The following is a 14,443-nucleotide window of genomic DNA, read 5'->3' as shown; positions in this document are numbered from 1 at the left end:
CAATAAATGTCTATCTATCTATCCATCTATCTATCTATCTATCTATCTATCTATCTATCTATACTTAATCTCGATGGACATCCTTTACCTCAAAAGGATGACGTAAAATATCTAGGTATTCACCTTGACAAACGACTAACTTGGACCAAACATATATGGACGAAAAGACTTCAACTGGGAATTGTATACAGAAAACTTTACTGGATGTTGGGAAAAAACTCTCACCTATCGATCGATAACAAGCTGCTTATATACAAAACAATAATAAAACCCATTTGGACATATGGTTCGCAGCTCTGGGGATCAGCTAGCAAATCTAATATTATGAAAATACAAAGATTTCAATCCAAAACTCTAAGAACAATCGCTAATGCCCCTTGGTACATCCATAATGACGCAATACATAGAGATCTTCAGGTACTATCAGTCTCCGAAGAGTGCAAAAAATCTTCTGAACAATATCAAAATAGGTTGCGGGTACATCCAAACACCCTGGCACACAATCTTCTCAACAAGCAACAAGCGAAGAGATTGAAGCGATATGATCCCTTGGACCTACCTAACCGATCCTGACAGAGCCTACAGCAGAGGAAGCTACGCCTTCAACAGCGTCCAGCCATTGTGTTCTGTGCCAGTTTTAGTGTTAGTTTTCGTGCTCGCGTATCAGTGTATGTGCGCATCTCACCGGTAAACAAGGTAATGTGTGTGTGTGTCGTGATGCTTTGGTAACTGGACCTTACATCTCTCTGCCATTGTAAAGACAAACAATTTTACTTATTGTTTTCATTGTAAAACAGATTGTAAAAAAACTTGGATGTTAATAAAAAAAAATCTATCTATCTATCCACTTCTCCATTCCATTGAACAAAACCGGAAATACATAACATTTGAGAAGTCGGATTTTGAGAGGTAGGGTGAGGGCTGTTAGAGATGAAAATTTGCTTCATGCTAGTGAACGACGCTCTTGCTTTTTCTATGCTTAACTGTTGTTCCTAAGTAAGGGTACGAATCTACGTGTTCAATTCATTGATTGTCTAAAATGAGTTGACTTACTACATTACAAAACTACTAATTGAAGTGAATTGAACTCTGCCTATGCCCTTATGCCATAATAGCCTACATTCTTCTTTGTCTACAAGAACTATAGCAATTTTATTACACCTTACTTCTCTCATTTACTTCAACATAAACAATTACTATTCTAAGAGAGCATATACAATTATTAAATTTGTCTGTTATAGGTTTCTCAAATAAATACTAACGACACCAGAAATTTGGCCAAGGATACTTTGGACAAAATTTTCCTCGAACTTACAAATGCCAATAAATCTTTGAAAGAAATGAGTGATATGAGAAATGAAATGATGGAATTTATGAATCAAAATAAGTCTAAACCTGCAGATATTAAAAAGTTAGCAGAAGAGGTAAGCATTCTTTTTTATACTAATGTGTATAAAATACAGGGTGTAACAAAAAGGCAGGTCATAAGTTAAATCACATATTCAGGGACCAAAAATAGTTCGATTGAACCTAACTTACCTCAGTACAAATGTGCACATAAAAAAGTTACAGCCTTTTGAAGTTAAAAAATGAAAATCGTTTTTTCTAATACATATATTGAAAACTATTATATTTTTATTGAAAATGAACATGTGGCATTTTTTTGGCAGAAGTATCTTAAAAAAATAACAGTGAAATTTGTGCACCCCATAAAAATTTTATTTGTTGCCTTAACCCCCCCCCCCCCCCAACACTTATTTTTAAATGATTAAGATTGTAGAATATTATTTTCATATTATTACCAGGTCTCTATAATCTTACTTAACCATTTAAAAATATGTGCTGGATTATAAAAATAATGTTCAAAATCTCTAGATAAAAACTGGCTTATAGAAAAAGTACTAAGAGGCAAAAAGTTTTAAAAATATTGTGTTTAACTAATGGTACTACAATAATAATTTAATTGGAACGTACACAAATAAATATTCGGCGGAGTTTAAGGGAACAAAACCCTCATAAAATTTTTATGGGGTGCACAAATTTCACTGTTATTTTTTTTAAACGTTCCTGCCATGAGAACGCCACATGTTCATTTTCAGTAAAAAAATCTCTAATAATTTTCGATGTATTGAAAAAAATCGATTTTCATTTTGTAACTTCAAAGGGCTGTATCTTTTTTTACGTACACATTTGTACTAAGGTAAGTTAGGTTCAATCGAACTATTTTTGGTCCCAAAGTATGTGATTTAATTTATGACCTGCCTTATTTATAACCTACCTTTTTGTTACTTCCTTTATATTAACCATAAATTTAACATTTTTCGTTTTCGATAGATATTAAAGAAAAATGTAGAAAAAACGCCAGAAGAAGTTAGAGAACTGGCTGAGAATATTAAGAATGCAATAGATCGTTTAACTAATACTGATTATATCATTGAAGACACTAAATTAGATTTAGCTAAAGTGAATGAATTAAAGGAACATGCCAAATATGCAAAGTAAGTTTCATACATAATAAATAAACATTAAACTCTTTATGCAACTATAACTTCTGATCTACTTAAAATAAAAACCTGGTCCGACTCTAATTTACTCTCTTTTAACGGGTATAAGACAGTAACTTTATCTTAGAAAGGAGCTCTTCATTGCTTTTTAATAACAGCCAGGTCAGTACCGTTGATTCTGTAAAATTTCCTGATTTTTTAGAGACAGCAACCTTAAAATTTAAGTCCTTAAGTACTATTTAATAGTCCCTTCACATCGATTTGTTAAGTAAGAAGCTACCCTCAGCTTTCTATGCTGAGGAAATCAATTTAGGATCTTCCAAAATAACATATTTTTCTTTGTTCGAGTCTCATCTTTGATATGGTCTTCCTTTTTGAATTTATAGTACAGCTGCTCAATTTGATGTTATTTTTAAATTCAAAAAAAGAGCAATACGGTATCTGGGGCCTGATTCTAATTAATTTCGATGTCGCAATTTAATTTTGACACCGCCATGATGGTCGCAATTTATAGCGATTCTTATTCATTTCGATATTAGTTACAACTGGGGATATGTGAGCGGCCGTGGGTAACGGCATAAACGCTGGCCTCATACGCCAGTAGACGTGGGTTCGATCCCTGCCAAAGACAAACCATTTTCATTTCCAATAATGACACGAGCCGTCTCACCGTGCCTCGGAGAGTACGTTAAGCCGTCGGTCCCCCTGGGCTAGTGTACATCGACATTAGTTACTTGAAACAGGGTTAAAGATGTAATTGGCGCTGGAACTATCCGAAAGGATCTCCCCGGCAAAAATGCCATACGATATTATATATATTATACTGGGGATATTAACGTTATCATTTTGACACTGCTCAGAATTTGGGTTGGCGCTCCAGTTTATTGGATTTATTGGCTACGCAACCACCACAACACTTGTTGATAGTTTGAAAAAATTATCGAAAAATGCAATTTTTGGGAAAAGTTATTTACCAGCTATTTTATTGCTAAAATCGAATCTTAAGATTGCATATATTAATAATATGGGGTATGACAAGTCCGCAGAAAGTGTGTTATTTTATTTATAAACAAATTAGCACTCCTAAATCTTCTATTTTTTTTTCAATTAGTCCTTTGTAACTCCTAAGATTTTTCCTTTAAGCCAAAATATTCAATAATATAAAAAATTCACCGTAATTTAGTTCTGCACAAAGTTATTTTTTTTTCCGATTTCTTTCAACAAAAATTTTACTCGAAAAATCCGAGTTTTCCCACAAAAATCTGCAATTTTCAATTAAAATTTTAGGGAAGTAATTATTTATCAATAATTAAATAAATTGACATGAAAGATTTTTTATAGTAGATTATACAGAGAGGGGCTAAATTATGGAATAAATTCTTTTTCTCTAAAATGGACGATTTTGGAGCAAAATCCCGAAACAAGTCGATTTTTATTTTTAAATTACAATTTTTTGGCATATATTTCATACTAGTTAAGTCATCCATCTGAGCGTGATGACGTAATCGATAATTTTTTTAATGGGAATAGGGGTCGTATGTAGGTCATTAGAAAGGGCGTTCAATTCTCTATTCATTAATATAAACATTAATATCATTGTTTATACAGGGTTGCCAAAAAATAATTTTTGAATTAAATTAATTGGCGCAAAAATAAGAATGTATGTAATTTATTTAACTCAAAATACATGATACTGCTGTCAGAAAATAGAAAAAGGTTTATTTCACAAATAAACATTTCTTTTCGCTTAAATTAAATCACAAACAGCCTCCCTCCTACCTATTGGCAGTTTGAACATTTAATTTAAGGTAAAAGCAATGTTTATTTACCAAATAAACATTTTTTTCTATTTTCTGACTGCAATAGAATGTATTTTGCGTTAAACAAATTACATACATTCTTCTTTATGCGTCAATTAATTTAATTCAAAATTTTTTTTTTTGGCCACCCAGTATAAATAATGATTAATGTTTATAATACTGAATAGAGAATTGGACGCCTTTTTAAATGAGCTACCACATGACCCCTATTCCTATTTAAAAAATAATCGATTGCGTCATCACGCTCGGATGGATGACGTCACTAGTTTGAAATACATATATGCCAAAAAAATTTAATGTAAAAATAAAAATCGACCTGTTTCGGGATTTTTCTCTAAAATCGTCCATTTTAGAGAAAATGATTTTATTCCATTATTTAGCCCCACTCTGTATATCAGGAGGCCGACGACAATCTAACCAATAGTTTAGCAATAATTAAAATGTTAATTAAAAAATTTCGGTCGAAATAATAACCAGAAAGATTATGATACACCAGAATAACTATGATTTTCGTATAAAAAAGCACTATACCTATTCAACGTACTTTACAGAATTGAAATTGGACTATTTGAGCGATCTCAGGAATGTTATAAAGAAACAATTTTTTGGCTATAAACAAATAGAACCCCTCAGAAAATATTATATTAAATTAATTTAACGCTGTTGAAAAGGGCACGGCTTCTGTGTCCTTTTCGAAGAAAAAAAATTGAATTGCGAGGAGTGGTTCCAAGTATAATCGGTCAAATTTGACCGGCATTTGCGACAGAGTTATAAACAACAGGATTTCAATCTTTGAACCATTACCTTTTTATGCCGGTCCTCTTTGTACAGACAAATTTTCATATCTTCAAGACACTCATAACAAAAAAGATTTATGTCACCAAGTTATCTAATTATTGATAAATAATTACTGCCCTAAAATTTTAGTTGAAAATTAAAGATTTTGTTTGGAAACCTCGAATTTTCCGAGGAAAATTTCCGCCGACCGAAATCGGAAAAAAATATCTATGTGCAGAATTAAATTACAGTGAATTTTTATGTGAGTGTTTTGGTTTAACCTTAAAATCTTCTGAGTACAGAGCAATAATTAAAAAAAAAAAGATTTCGGAGCGCTAATTTGTTTATAAACCAAATAGCACACTTTCTGCGGACTTTGCCTAGCTATATTACTAATATATGAAATCGTAACATTTGATTTCAGTATGTCCGGCAATAAAATATTTATTTTTATTTAACATGCTCTACAGGCCTTGGAGGCCTAGGGCTTTAATAAATAAAATAATAGCGGCAATAAAATAGCTGGTACATAATTTTCCTTGTTTTATACTAATTTTCCCAGATTATTACCTTACATCTTTCATTGAGTTGATAATTCACATTGTGAAAATTCCCAATTATTATATTTATTATATTTCTAATTTAATACTATTCTATCTAATTCCTCCAAAACCAACAAATTTCCATAAAAACCCAGCCATATTAATACCTTTTGCTTTAGTTTTCCTTGTAAGAAACAAACAAAACACTCCCCTAAACTAAACCTAACCTCGCTTTCGGCCATTCATTCATGTCCGTGTCACAATAATTTCGACTCGAAATTATAATATCCACCACTTTTTTGGAGTCGCTGCCGCTATTAATTTCGATAGTCGCTATTTTATGACATCATTTCGTTAGTTCAACTAAAATCCACAAGGCTCGCACAGTCGCATTTCAATGTCGCCATTTTCTGACTTGCTTTGTCCATAAAATTGTACAATTTTCACTGACAATAAAGCATATATTTCTAATTATAATAATTTTAATTTTATTAAAACTTTAAATACTCTTTTAGGACGAATGCCACGAAATTACTCAAAGAAGCAGAAGATGTTAATGATGTATTAAATAAAACGCAGGATGCACAAAAGGAGGCTGAAAGTGCCATTGATAAAGCCTGGAATGACTATAGAGTAGTTGAAGATATACTATACATGGTAAATATTATTGCTGTTATTTATTTAATGCATATATACACATTTAATTATTATTGCAATCTTTTTCAAATTCACTGTTACTTTATTTGTATTCCTCTCATCCCTAATAATTTTAAAAGTCAGATTGCACTTCGATTTCCTTTACTTTTATTTTTTTATTTTTGTCTATTGTTAACAAGTTGTTCAATTTTTTCTATGGTTTTTCTTTCTACTATATGTTAATTATTTATTGTATGTATTTACTAATGTACTTGTATTGTATGTACAGTATTGTATGTATGTATGTATCTATATTGTCTCTACAGTATTTCCTCCTTATGGAGTATTGGGCACTCTTGCGTTTCTTAGCCAAAAGTGAAAGATGGCTTATTGGCTGGATCAGCCCATCCTCTCCTGTTTTATTCTAATTGTGCTAATTCCTGAGCTAATCTTTACTAAGAAGATCAACACAATTATACCATCTAGACAACAAAAAGTCCCAAATATTAATGGGTACTTAATATTATTGTTCACTGATGGATCTAAAACTGCCCATGGTACTGGACCAGGAGTTTTTGACAAAACATTTTGAATTATGTAATTATAATAAATCTTAGAGCCTAAGTCAATATACAACTGTGTTCCAGGCTGAGATTTTTGCTTTGGTGGTCTCCACTGATGAACCAACATTTTTATACAAGTGGACAAGCGGCTGTCTGTACAAATATTGTTGGTAACACAAAACTCAAGAGAAACCTTTGTAGGCCCAGAACCATTCTGTGGCCTTACTAAAGATGCTACAAAATACGAGGTTCAGAAGTGGCTGATAAGAAATCATCAAAAAAATGGAGAGCCACTCAAGGGCAAATCCAGACTAAGAAGATAAACAAGAATATTGATAAAAAACTCTCGGAGAATTTGATGAACCTCATTAAAAGACAGATTAGATTATAACTGCCATCGAAACAGTTACTGGCATTGTCATTTAAGAAAACACCTATAACAACTAGGTAAGGTGAATGAACCATGGTGTAGAGAAAATGCTAAATGGAAGAAGAGACTGCCTTACACATTCTATCCATTGCAATCTGGTAAATTATGTGAGGCAGTAATTCACTGTTTAACTGACGATTGAACCGGAGAGATCTTAAAACTACCAATAAGAAAACTGTTGGCCTTCGTAGGGGCCCAGGACTTTAGAGTTTAATGGAAAAACAAGGTATGGTACCAAGGCCGTACGAACAAATGCCAGAGCTTAACGAGTATCGTCTGAACTAAGAGGAAGAAGAACTGATACTACGTTAGCTTTAATTGGCATAATTCTGTATTATATATTTTGTATTGTTTGTTTTACTAGTCATTTCGGATTCAATCAGCATTGATAATAGTGAAAAAGTTGGAACATAGATATTATTATTATTATTTTGATAAATTTCATAAATATTCATTTATTAAAAGTACATGATGTTTACATTAAAAAATAATGGAAAACATTCTCTATCTCAGTTTTTCTATTCCTAACAGTTTGATCCATTTTTAATAGTCTAATTTTTTTTTGTTTTAGATCGGTAATAAAACTGAATCAGCACAAGATCTGACAACTCACATAGATACGGATATCCGTGGACTCAAGAATAAATTGACAGACTTACAAAGAAATATTACCGATAATGGAATATTCGCCAATAGAGTTATCGAGGAATCTGTAAACATTAAGCAAAATGCACAAAAAACTAGGGAAGAATCTGCTGTCCTGCAAGAAAAATACAATAAGGCTACAAATGAATTAGACCAAAAGTTAAATAACGTAAAAGCGACGAAAGAACGAGCTAGTGATCTATTCAAAAAGTCTATCAATTTGGTCGCCAAAGTTACTAAAACACAAGAAGACATACAAAAGTTGGAAGACAGTGGACAATTGCTGGAATTAAAAACGTTAGAAGACACGTTGCAAGGTTTAATCAAGAAAATGAACGATTATACTTCCAGACTAGAAGGAAAAATGCAGTATTATAAAAACTGCAACTAAACCTAAATACCATTTATCGTGACAAGATATCTCGTAACGCGACAGTTCGTAACCCCACAAACGGTAACGGACAATTCGTAACTTATTAACGCCGTCAATTCGTAACGGCCACAATTTGTAACTAGCACAATTTGTAACGGCATAATTCGTAATAATTTGTATAATATTTCACTTTAATTTAAAAATATACTACAGATAGGTCTTTGTTTGAAATACGTGAAACATGGTGCCAACTATGATGAAGATGGGATTAGAAGACGTGATGACTATCACATCAGCTGGAAAGTACGAAGGTGGGCTGTGAAATGTTTAGAAGCACTTATTTCAACATACCATGACCACCTACCGAAATTACATGAAGTATCGCTGCTTTAATGTTTAAATTGTATAAATTCAGTAATGCTGAGTTGACCTCTATTCCTTTCAGGTTTTTTCCAGTCACTTTTAAGTAACAATTATTTACGTTACACATCTTGGTTCTTTCTTTTTCTATTTCTACAATGAAGATTGGTAGAAATTTCTTTGTGGCTCTCCTTGTTTCCATATTGGTTACATCAATTGTTTCATGTCGTGTTTCTATTATAATTCATCTTTTATTTCCTCTGTGTCTGTATTGGCTGACTTTTTTTCATGGAAGCCGACTACAACAAGTTGGCTTATTATTGTACATCTTCAATTTACTATCATTCTGGGATTCTAGAACCATGTACCAGCTTGTACAGGTCTAGAAGATATGTACCATATGTTTTTGAAGTCACTGATAACCCCCAGATCACCACTTTGGTCTTTCTGTCCTCAGGATTTTTCTTGTCTCTATATATTTTTCTAGGACTTTGTTCAATTGTCCTGTAATCATACGAATTTTTAGTTTGCATAAAGCTCTTTCGCTTTTTGATATCTTGATTTTCTGTGAAAATTTTCTTCTGTCTGTCTTTCACAGTCTCAATTTTTTTATTCGATCTCGTAGGTCGTCTATGAAATTTCATTTCCTTTTCCATTAGCATTATGTTCCAGTTTGAATTTTCCTTAGAGCTCTTTGTTGTCTAGTTTAGTTTGTTTATAGTGGTCTGTGTCTTCCTCTCTTTGGCTCTCTTTCATTTTAAATGCTCCTTCTGGATGGGTTTTAATTTTGTAAATACCTCCTTGGCTAAATACTAAGTTTTCAATCTAATAGCACATAAAATAACACCAAAAATATTACTCTACATCTCACCAGATTGAAAACAATGGGAATCTTCTCTGGTTATACCTCCGAGGCTTCTAAAATTTGCAAGTCATAACGGATGCTGAGACTAAAGAAGATGACTGAATTTTACAATTTATAATTCACGTCCCATTTGGGACGTGATTAATTTGTAAAATTCCCTCATCTTCTTTAGTCTCAGCATCCGTATTGCTTGCAAATTTTAGAAGCCTCGGAGGTGTAACCAGAGAACGTTCCCATTGTTTTCAATCTGGTGGGATGTAGAGTAATATTTTTGGTGTTATTTTATGTGCTGTTAGATTAAAAACTTAGTCTTTTGCTAGCAGTTGCCGTTAGGGCATCTATGCCGTTTCGTTCGTTGCAATCCGTGACTGCACGCCGGGGTTTGTTTTGGTTGGATCAGAGAGAGCAGCATATGTGCCTCCTGATGAGAAACTAATAAGTTTCGAAACCGGTAGAGGTGCTTGCTGCACTCTCTGATTGGACTAGAATATGATGCGGCTGTAGTTTCGTGTTGACTATATTTTGCGTGACATCATTGCCTGTTTTGCAACTAGCCCGGTTTTCGGACTCATTACGCGATTTTGATGCATTTTATATGTTTCACAAAACATGGTGGTGACATTTAGTGACATTTTAAAAACATCCAGTGAATATTGCCAAATGTCAGGTTGGATTTTTTTGAGTGGATAATATATAACTTTTAAAAAGATATTGTAGATAAGAGGTCTTTGCTTGAAATACATCAAGCATGGTGCCAACTATGATGAAAATGAAATTAGAAGATGCGATGACTGTCACATCAGCTGGGAAGTACGAAAATGGCCTGTTAAATGTTTAGAAGCACTTATTTCAATATACCATAACCATCTACCGGAATTATATGAAGTATCACCTGCTTTAATGTATAAATTTAGTAATACTGAATTTGTTAAAATAATTAAGTGTTGGCGTTACGAATTATTCCGTTACGAATATGTATAGTTACGAACTGTCGCCGTTACTAAGTGTTGCCGTTACGAATTGTCTGTGACCATTTCTGGGGTTACGAACTGTACGAGATGTCATGGAACCATCATTTATATAAATTTAATGTTATTTAAAAACAAACAGAAAATATTTTGCTGACCAGAAAATAACAGTTTGTAAATATATTTGTAAGGATATATGGTCTGAATTGCATCAAACATATATATCTCGAATCATTTTATTAACGTTAGATTAATAAATACTTTTCAAATTGTCTTGGGTGAATTTTATTAAAATTTCAGTTTATATGTTTAGTGTGGAAACAGTAATGTAATTTATGATTGCCATTTATTTTTAGTACATTTTATGGTACATTTATATACTTATAGTCCAGGGAACTAGGATTTTCTCGGACTTTGAATAATCCAGGTATCAGACAAATTTTTTAAATATAGATTTATAGAAAGAAAACTTACTTGTTTCCTGCGAACAATTCGGAGCCGTTTTTTAATTATTAACAATTTGTTGCAAAAAACCCATTTTTTTTTGTTTTTTTTGCACCACAATAAAAATTAAATAGTTGACATAAAGTTACAAGATTTAATTTTTTATAACATTGAAAAAGCTTCAAAATGGCGATTTTTGAAAGTTAAAAAGTCAATTCGTTGCTTCGCAAACTGCAAAATAAAACAAAATCCTTATATGTTAATAAAAAATTAACCTAGAACTTTTGTATTTTACCCAAAGTTGGGTATTGGGGTACTTAACAAACCCTTAAAATTTGAGACCGGTCCATCAATTAGTTTAACAATTTTCATTTTGTTTATACCAGATACCTTTTTTTGCAATAACATAAGACAGAAAAGAATAAAGATATGGAAATTCTGTGAATGCCCAATGAAAGTAGAAGACTTGTACTATCGATATAAAAAAAATATTATATATTAAAAAAAATAAAAAAATAATTTATAGTCGAAAATACTAATGCAAAATTATTGCCATTTTTAGTTTATAAACATTTAGAATAGCTTTAAAAATATTGTCCGTAGAATAAATCTGTTGACATATTCCAAAAGCTGATTATTTTTCCACAAATTTAAAAAACTGTTTAAACAAATTATATTGTTTGTAAATCAATATTATTAAAAAACATTGCATATTTGTAATGTAGGCAAAAAGTGCATAAGAATTTAAAAATGATCAAAATATATCAATTAGATAGAACCCGAGATAAAGAAACTTAAAGTAATTTGAAGTTCATTAACATTTTTGAATGCTTGAATTTTTAGTTCCCCCTTACATAGTCCTACTAATTTTCATTTCAGCCTTAGTTTTAGCATTCACAGATAAGGCTTCAAGATAATCTCCTCCCTATTAGAATAACTTTGTTTTGTGCTTAAATTCGTGTAAAATTGTCAGCTTTTTAAATACGAAAAAATATTTCGTCTACGAATAATAGCTTATAAGTTATTATTCTAATTATTGTTTATAAGTTAAAAATGACAGAAATTTCGCAAATCGATTTTTGGTTATAAAAATGATTTAATTTTACTTTTTTTGATACATATTGATAGTGTAATTCTTAAACTGTCATTTGATATGCGTAGAATTATGATATCTTCATTATTTTCTGACTAATGTTATTGCAAAAAGGTCTCTGGGATAAACAAATAGAATAACTTTTAAACTAATTGATGGATTGTTCTGAAATTTTGAGGGTTTGTTAAGCACCCCATTACCCAACTTTGGGTGAAATACCAAAGTTCTAGATTCATTTTATTATTAGTTATTAACAAATTAAAATTTTACCTTATTTTGCAGTTTGCTAAGCAACAAATTGACTTTTTAACTTTCATAAATCGCCATTTTGATGCCTTTTCAATGTTCTAAAAAATCAAATTTTGTAATTTTATGTCAACTATTTAGCCTTTTAATGGGAGAAAAAATCGCGTTTTTTGCACTAAATTGTTAATGATTAAAAACTCTTGGCACGAAACAGGTAGGTTTTCTTCCGATATGTTTACAATATCTAAAAAAGTTGTTAGATACTTGAATTATTTAAAGTTCCGAACAAGGTCATTTTTGCTTATTTTCCTGGAATATTAATATTTAACATCTTAAATAGATTTTGCATATTGCAAACTAATCCTATAGTCCATACTAACATTTATATCTCTGTAAATAATAAATAATTTATTTTTAGTTTGTTTTCCTTTTTATATACTACGAGCACTTGTAAATTGATTTTTTAATAAATTAATTAAAAGTTTAAGTATTGGAGTATGTATGTGTATTTAATTCCATAAGTATATCACATATTACTGACTTATGATAGTAATAATAATAATTTATGTTTATATATATACAGTACAAAATTAACTTAATCACGAAAATTGTATCACTGGTAACATGAGCATAAATAACATTAATAAAGCCGTCAAGTATTTCTACTTTCGTGTATTTTCTTCAATCCAATCCAAGTATTCTGTTACCCTGGTGTAGACTCCTGGATAACCTGGCTCCCCACATTTGTTACCAAATGAGACCACTCCTACTTGAATCCACCTGGCATCCCAAGAAGTCATCAATGGACCTCCAGAATCACCCTACAAAAATATTAAATAAGCATATACGTACATTTAACAATAGACTAAATATCTATTTAAAATTATGCAATAACACAGACAAAGCAGCAGGTTCCGATAATATACAAGCAAAACTACTCAAACTAATTGACAACGAATAAATAGCAATAATGACAAAGATATTTAACAGCATATACAACTCTGGAGAAATACCAACAGAATGGCTGAAGTCTGAGTGTATTGCACTTCCAAAAAAAATAATGTGTGTGTACTTTGTACGCACGTAAGAAGTTATTATTATTATTATTATTATTACATAACAAGTAAGGGCAGAGGAGCGAGCTCCTATTATGCCCAAAAACAAAGAAAAATAACAATGTAAAATAACTACTGACAGTTACATAAAATAAGAGATATTAGTAAAATATCCATAGAAAATTTAACATCGTGCAATTTTTATGTATGAAATATTGTCGTATCCAGTCTGTTTTTAAACGTATTCACTGTAGTTGCTGATATGGTGTCTCGATCTAAATTATTCCAAATATTAAATATCCTGTTAGGCAAGAAGTTTACTCTGGACCGTGCTATTGCCTGCTCCTTCTTTAATTTGTATTGGTGGCCTCTTAATCTATCATCTCGGTTTATGGTAAACATGGTATTTAGGTTTCCAAAGTTGTATTTCAGAATTCGGAAGCACAAAACTAGATCACCTCGAAGACGTCGACGGTCGAAAGTCGTTAGATGAGCCATGGTGAGTCTATCTTCATAACAAGGTCTTACGCGGCCGAATGCGAGTCTTGTAGCTTTACGCTGCACATTTTCGATTAATACCTTGTCACGAGCGAGATCTGGATTCCAAACCGGTCCTGCAAACTCAAGAGTAGGTCTGACGTATATTGAATAGAGTCTGCACATGGAATTTAAAGAAATACGTGTAAAACACTTACGTATCAGAAATAGTTTCGAGTTTGCACGTTTACACACCGACACAATATGCTCCGACCAATTTAAGTCACTGTTAATTATCACTCCGAGGTCGTTGTGGGAGGTTACCGAGCTTAAGGGATGTCCATTTATAAAGTACGGTAGTGACGGGTTGTTCTTGCCAATGTGTAGTACAACGCATTTCTCAATGTTAAGAGGAAGTAACCATTCCAAGGACCACTTCAATATTGTATCGAGATCATGTTGAAGAACATGTTGGTTAACAATAGGATTAACGTACAACTTGGTATCATCAGCGTAAATGGAAACCTTACTAGATATAATGAGTGGAAGATCGCTTGTATAGACACAGAAGAGAAGTGGTCCAAGTACCGATCCTTGTGGAACTCCGCTCTTGACAGGTTTATCTGATGAATATGCTTCCCCAAC

At 32.0% G+C, this 14,443-nt stretch overlaps 2 protein-coding genes across 5 annotated transcripts in view; one reads left to right on the top strand and one right to left on the bottom strand.

Moving 5' to 3' along the window:
- Nucleotides 1-12,931, top strand: part of LOC126893429 (laminin subunit beta-1) — a 252,134-nt gene extending 239,203 nt beyond the window's left edge. For all 4 annotated transcript variants that reach the window (XM_050663615.1, XM_050663619.1, XM_050663617.1 and 1 more), the window contains 4 exons: nucleotides 1,242-1,424; nucleotides 2,335-2,498; nucleotides 6,159-6,300; nucleotides 7,844-12,931. In XM_050663615.1, the coding sequence (XP_050519572.1) occupies nucleotides 1,242-1,424; nucleotides 2,335-2,498; nucleotides 6,159-6,300; nucleotides 7,844-8,308 (954 nt within the window). In that variant the 3' untranslated portion in view covers nucleotides 8,309-12,931. The remainder of the gene's footprint in view (nucleotides 1-1,241; nucleotides 1,425-2,334; nucleotides 2,499-6,158; nucleotides 6,301-7,843) is intronic.
- The window catches only part of LOC126893430 (proclotting enzyme), an 80,916-nt gene continuing 79,227 nt past the window's right edge, over nucleotides 12,755-14,443 (bottom strand). The window contains exon 6 of the mRNA XM_050663620.1: nucleotides 12,755-13,087. Coding sequence (XP_050519577.1) covers nucleotides 12,929-13,087 — 159 coding nt within the window. The 3' untranslated portion in view covers nucleotides 12,755-12,928. The remainder of the gene's footprint in view (nucleotides 13,088-14,443) is intronic.

Source organism: Diabrotica virgifera, chromosome 10 (genome assembly GCF_917563875.1).
Source record: "Diabrotica virgifera virgifera chromosome 10, PGI_DIABVI_V3a".
NCBI lineage: Eukaryota > Metazoa > Arthropoda > Insecta > Coleoptera > Chrysomelidae > Diabrotica > Diabrotica virgifera.
This window is presented reverse-complemented; position numbering and strand designations above follow the sequence as displayed.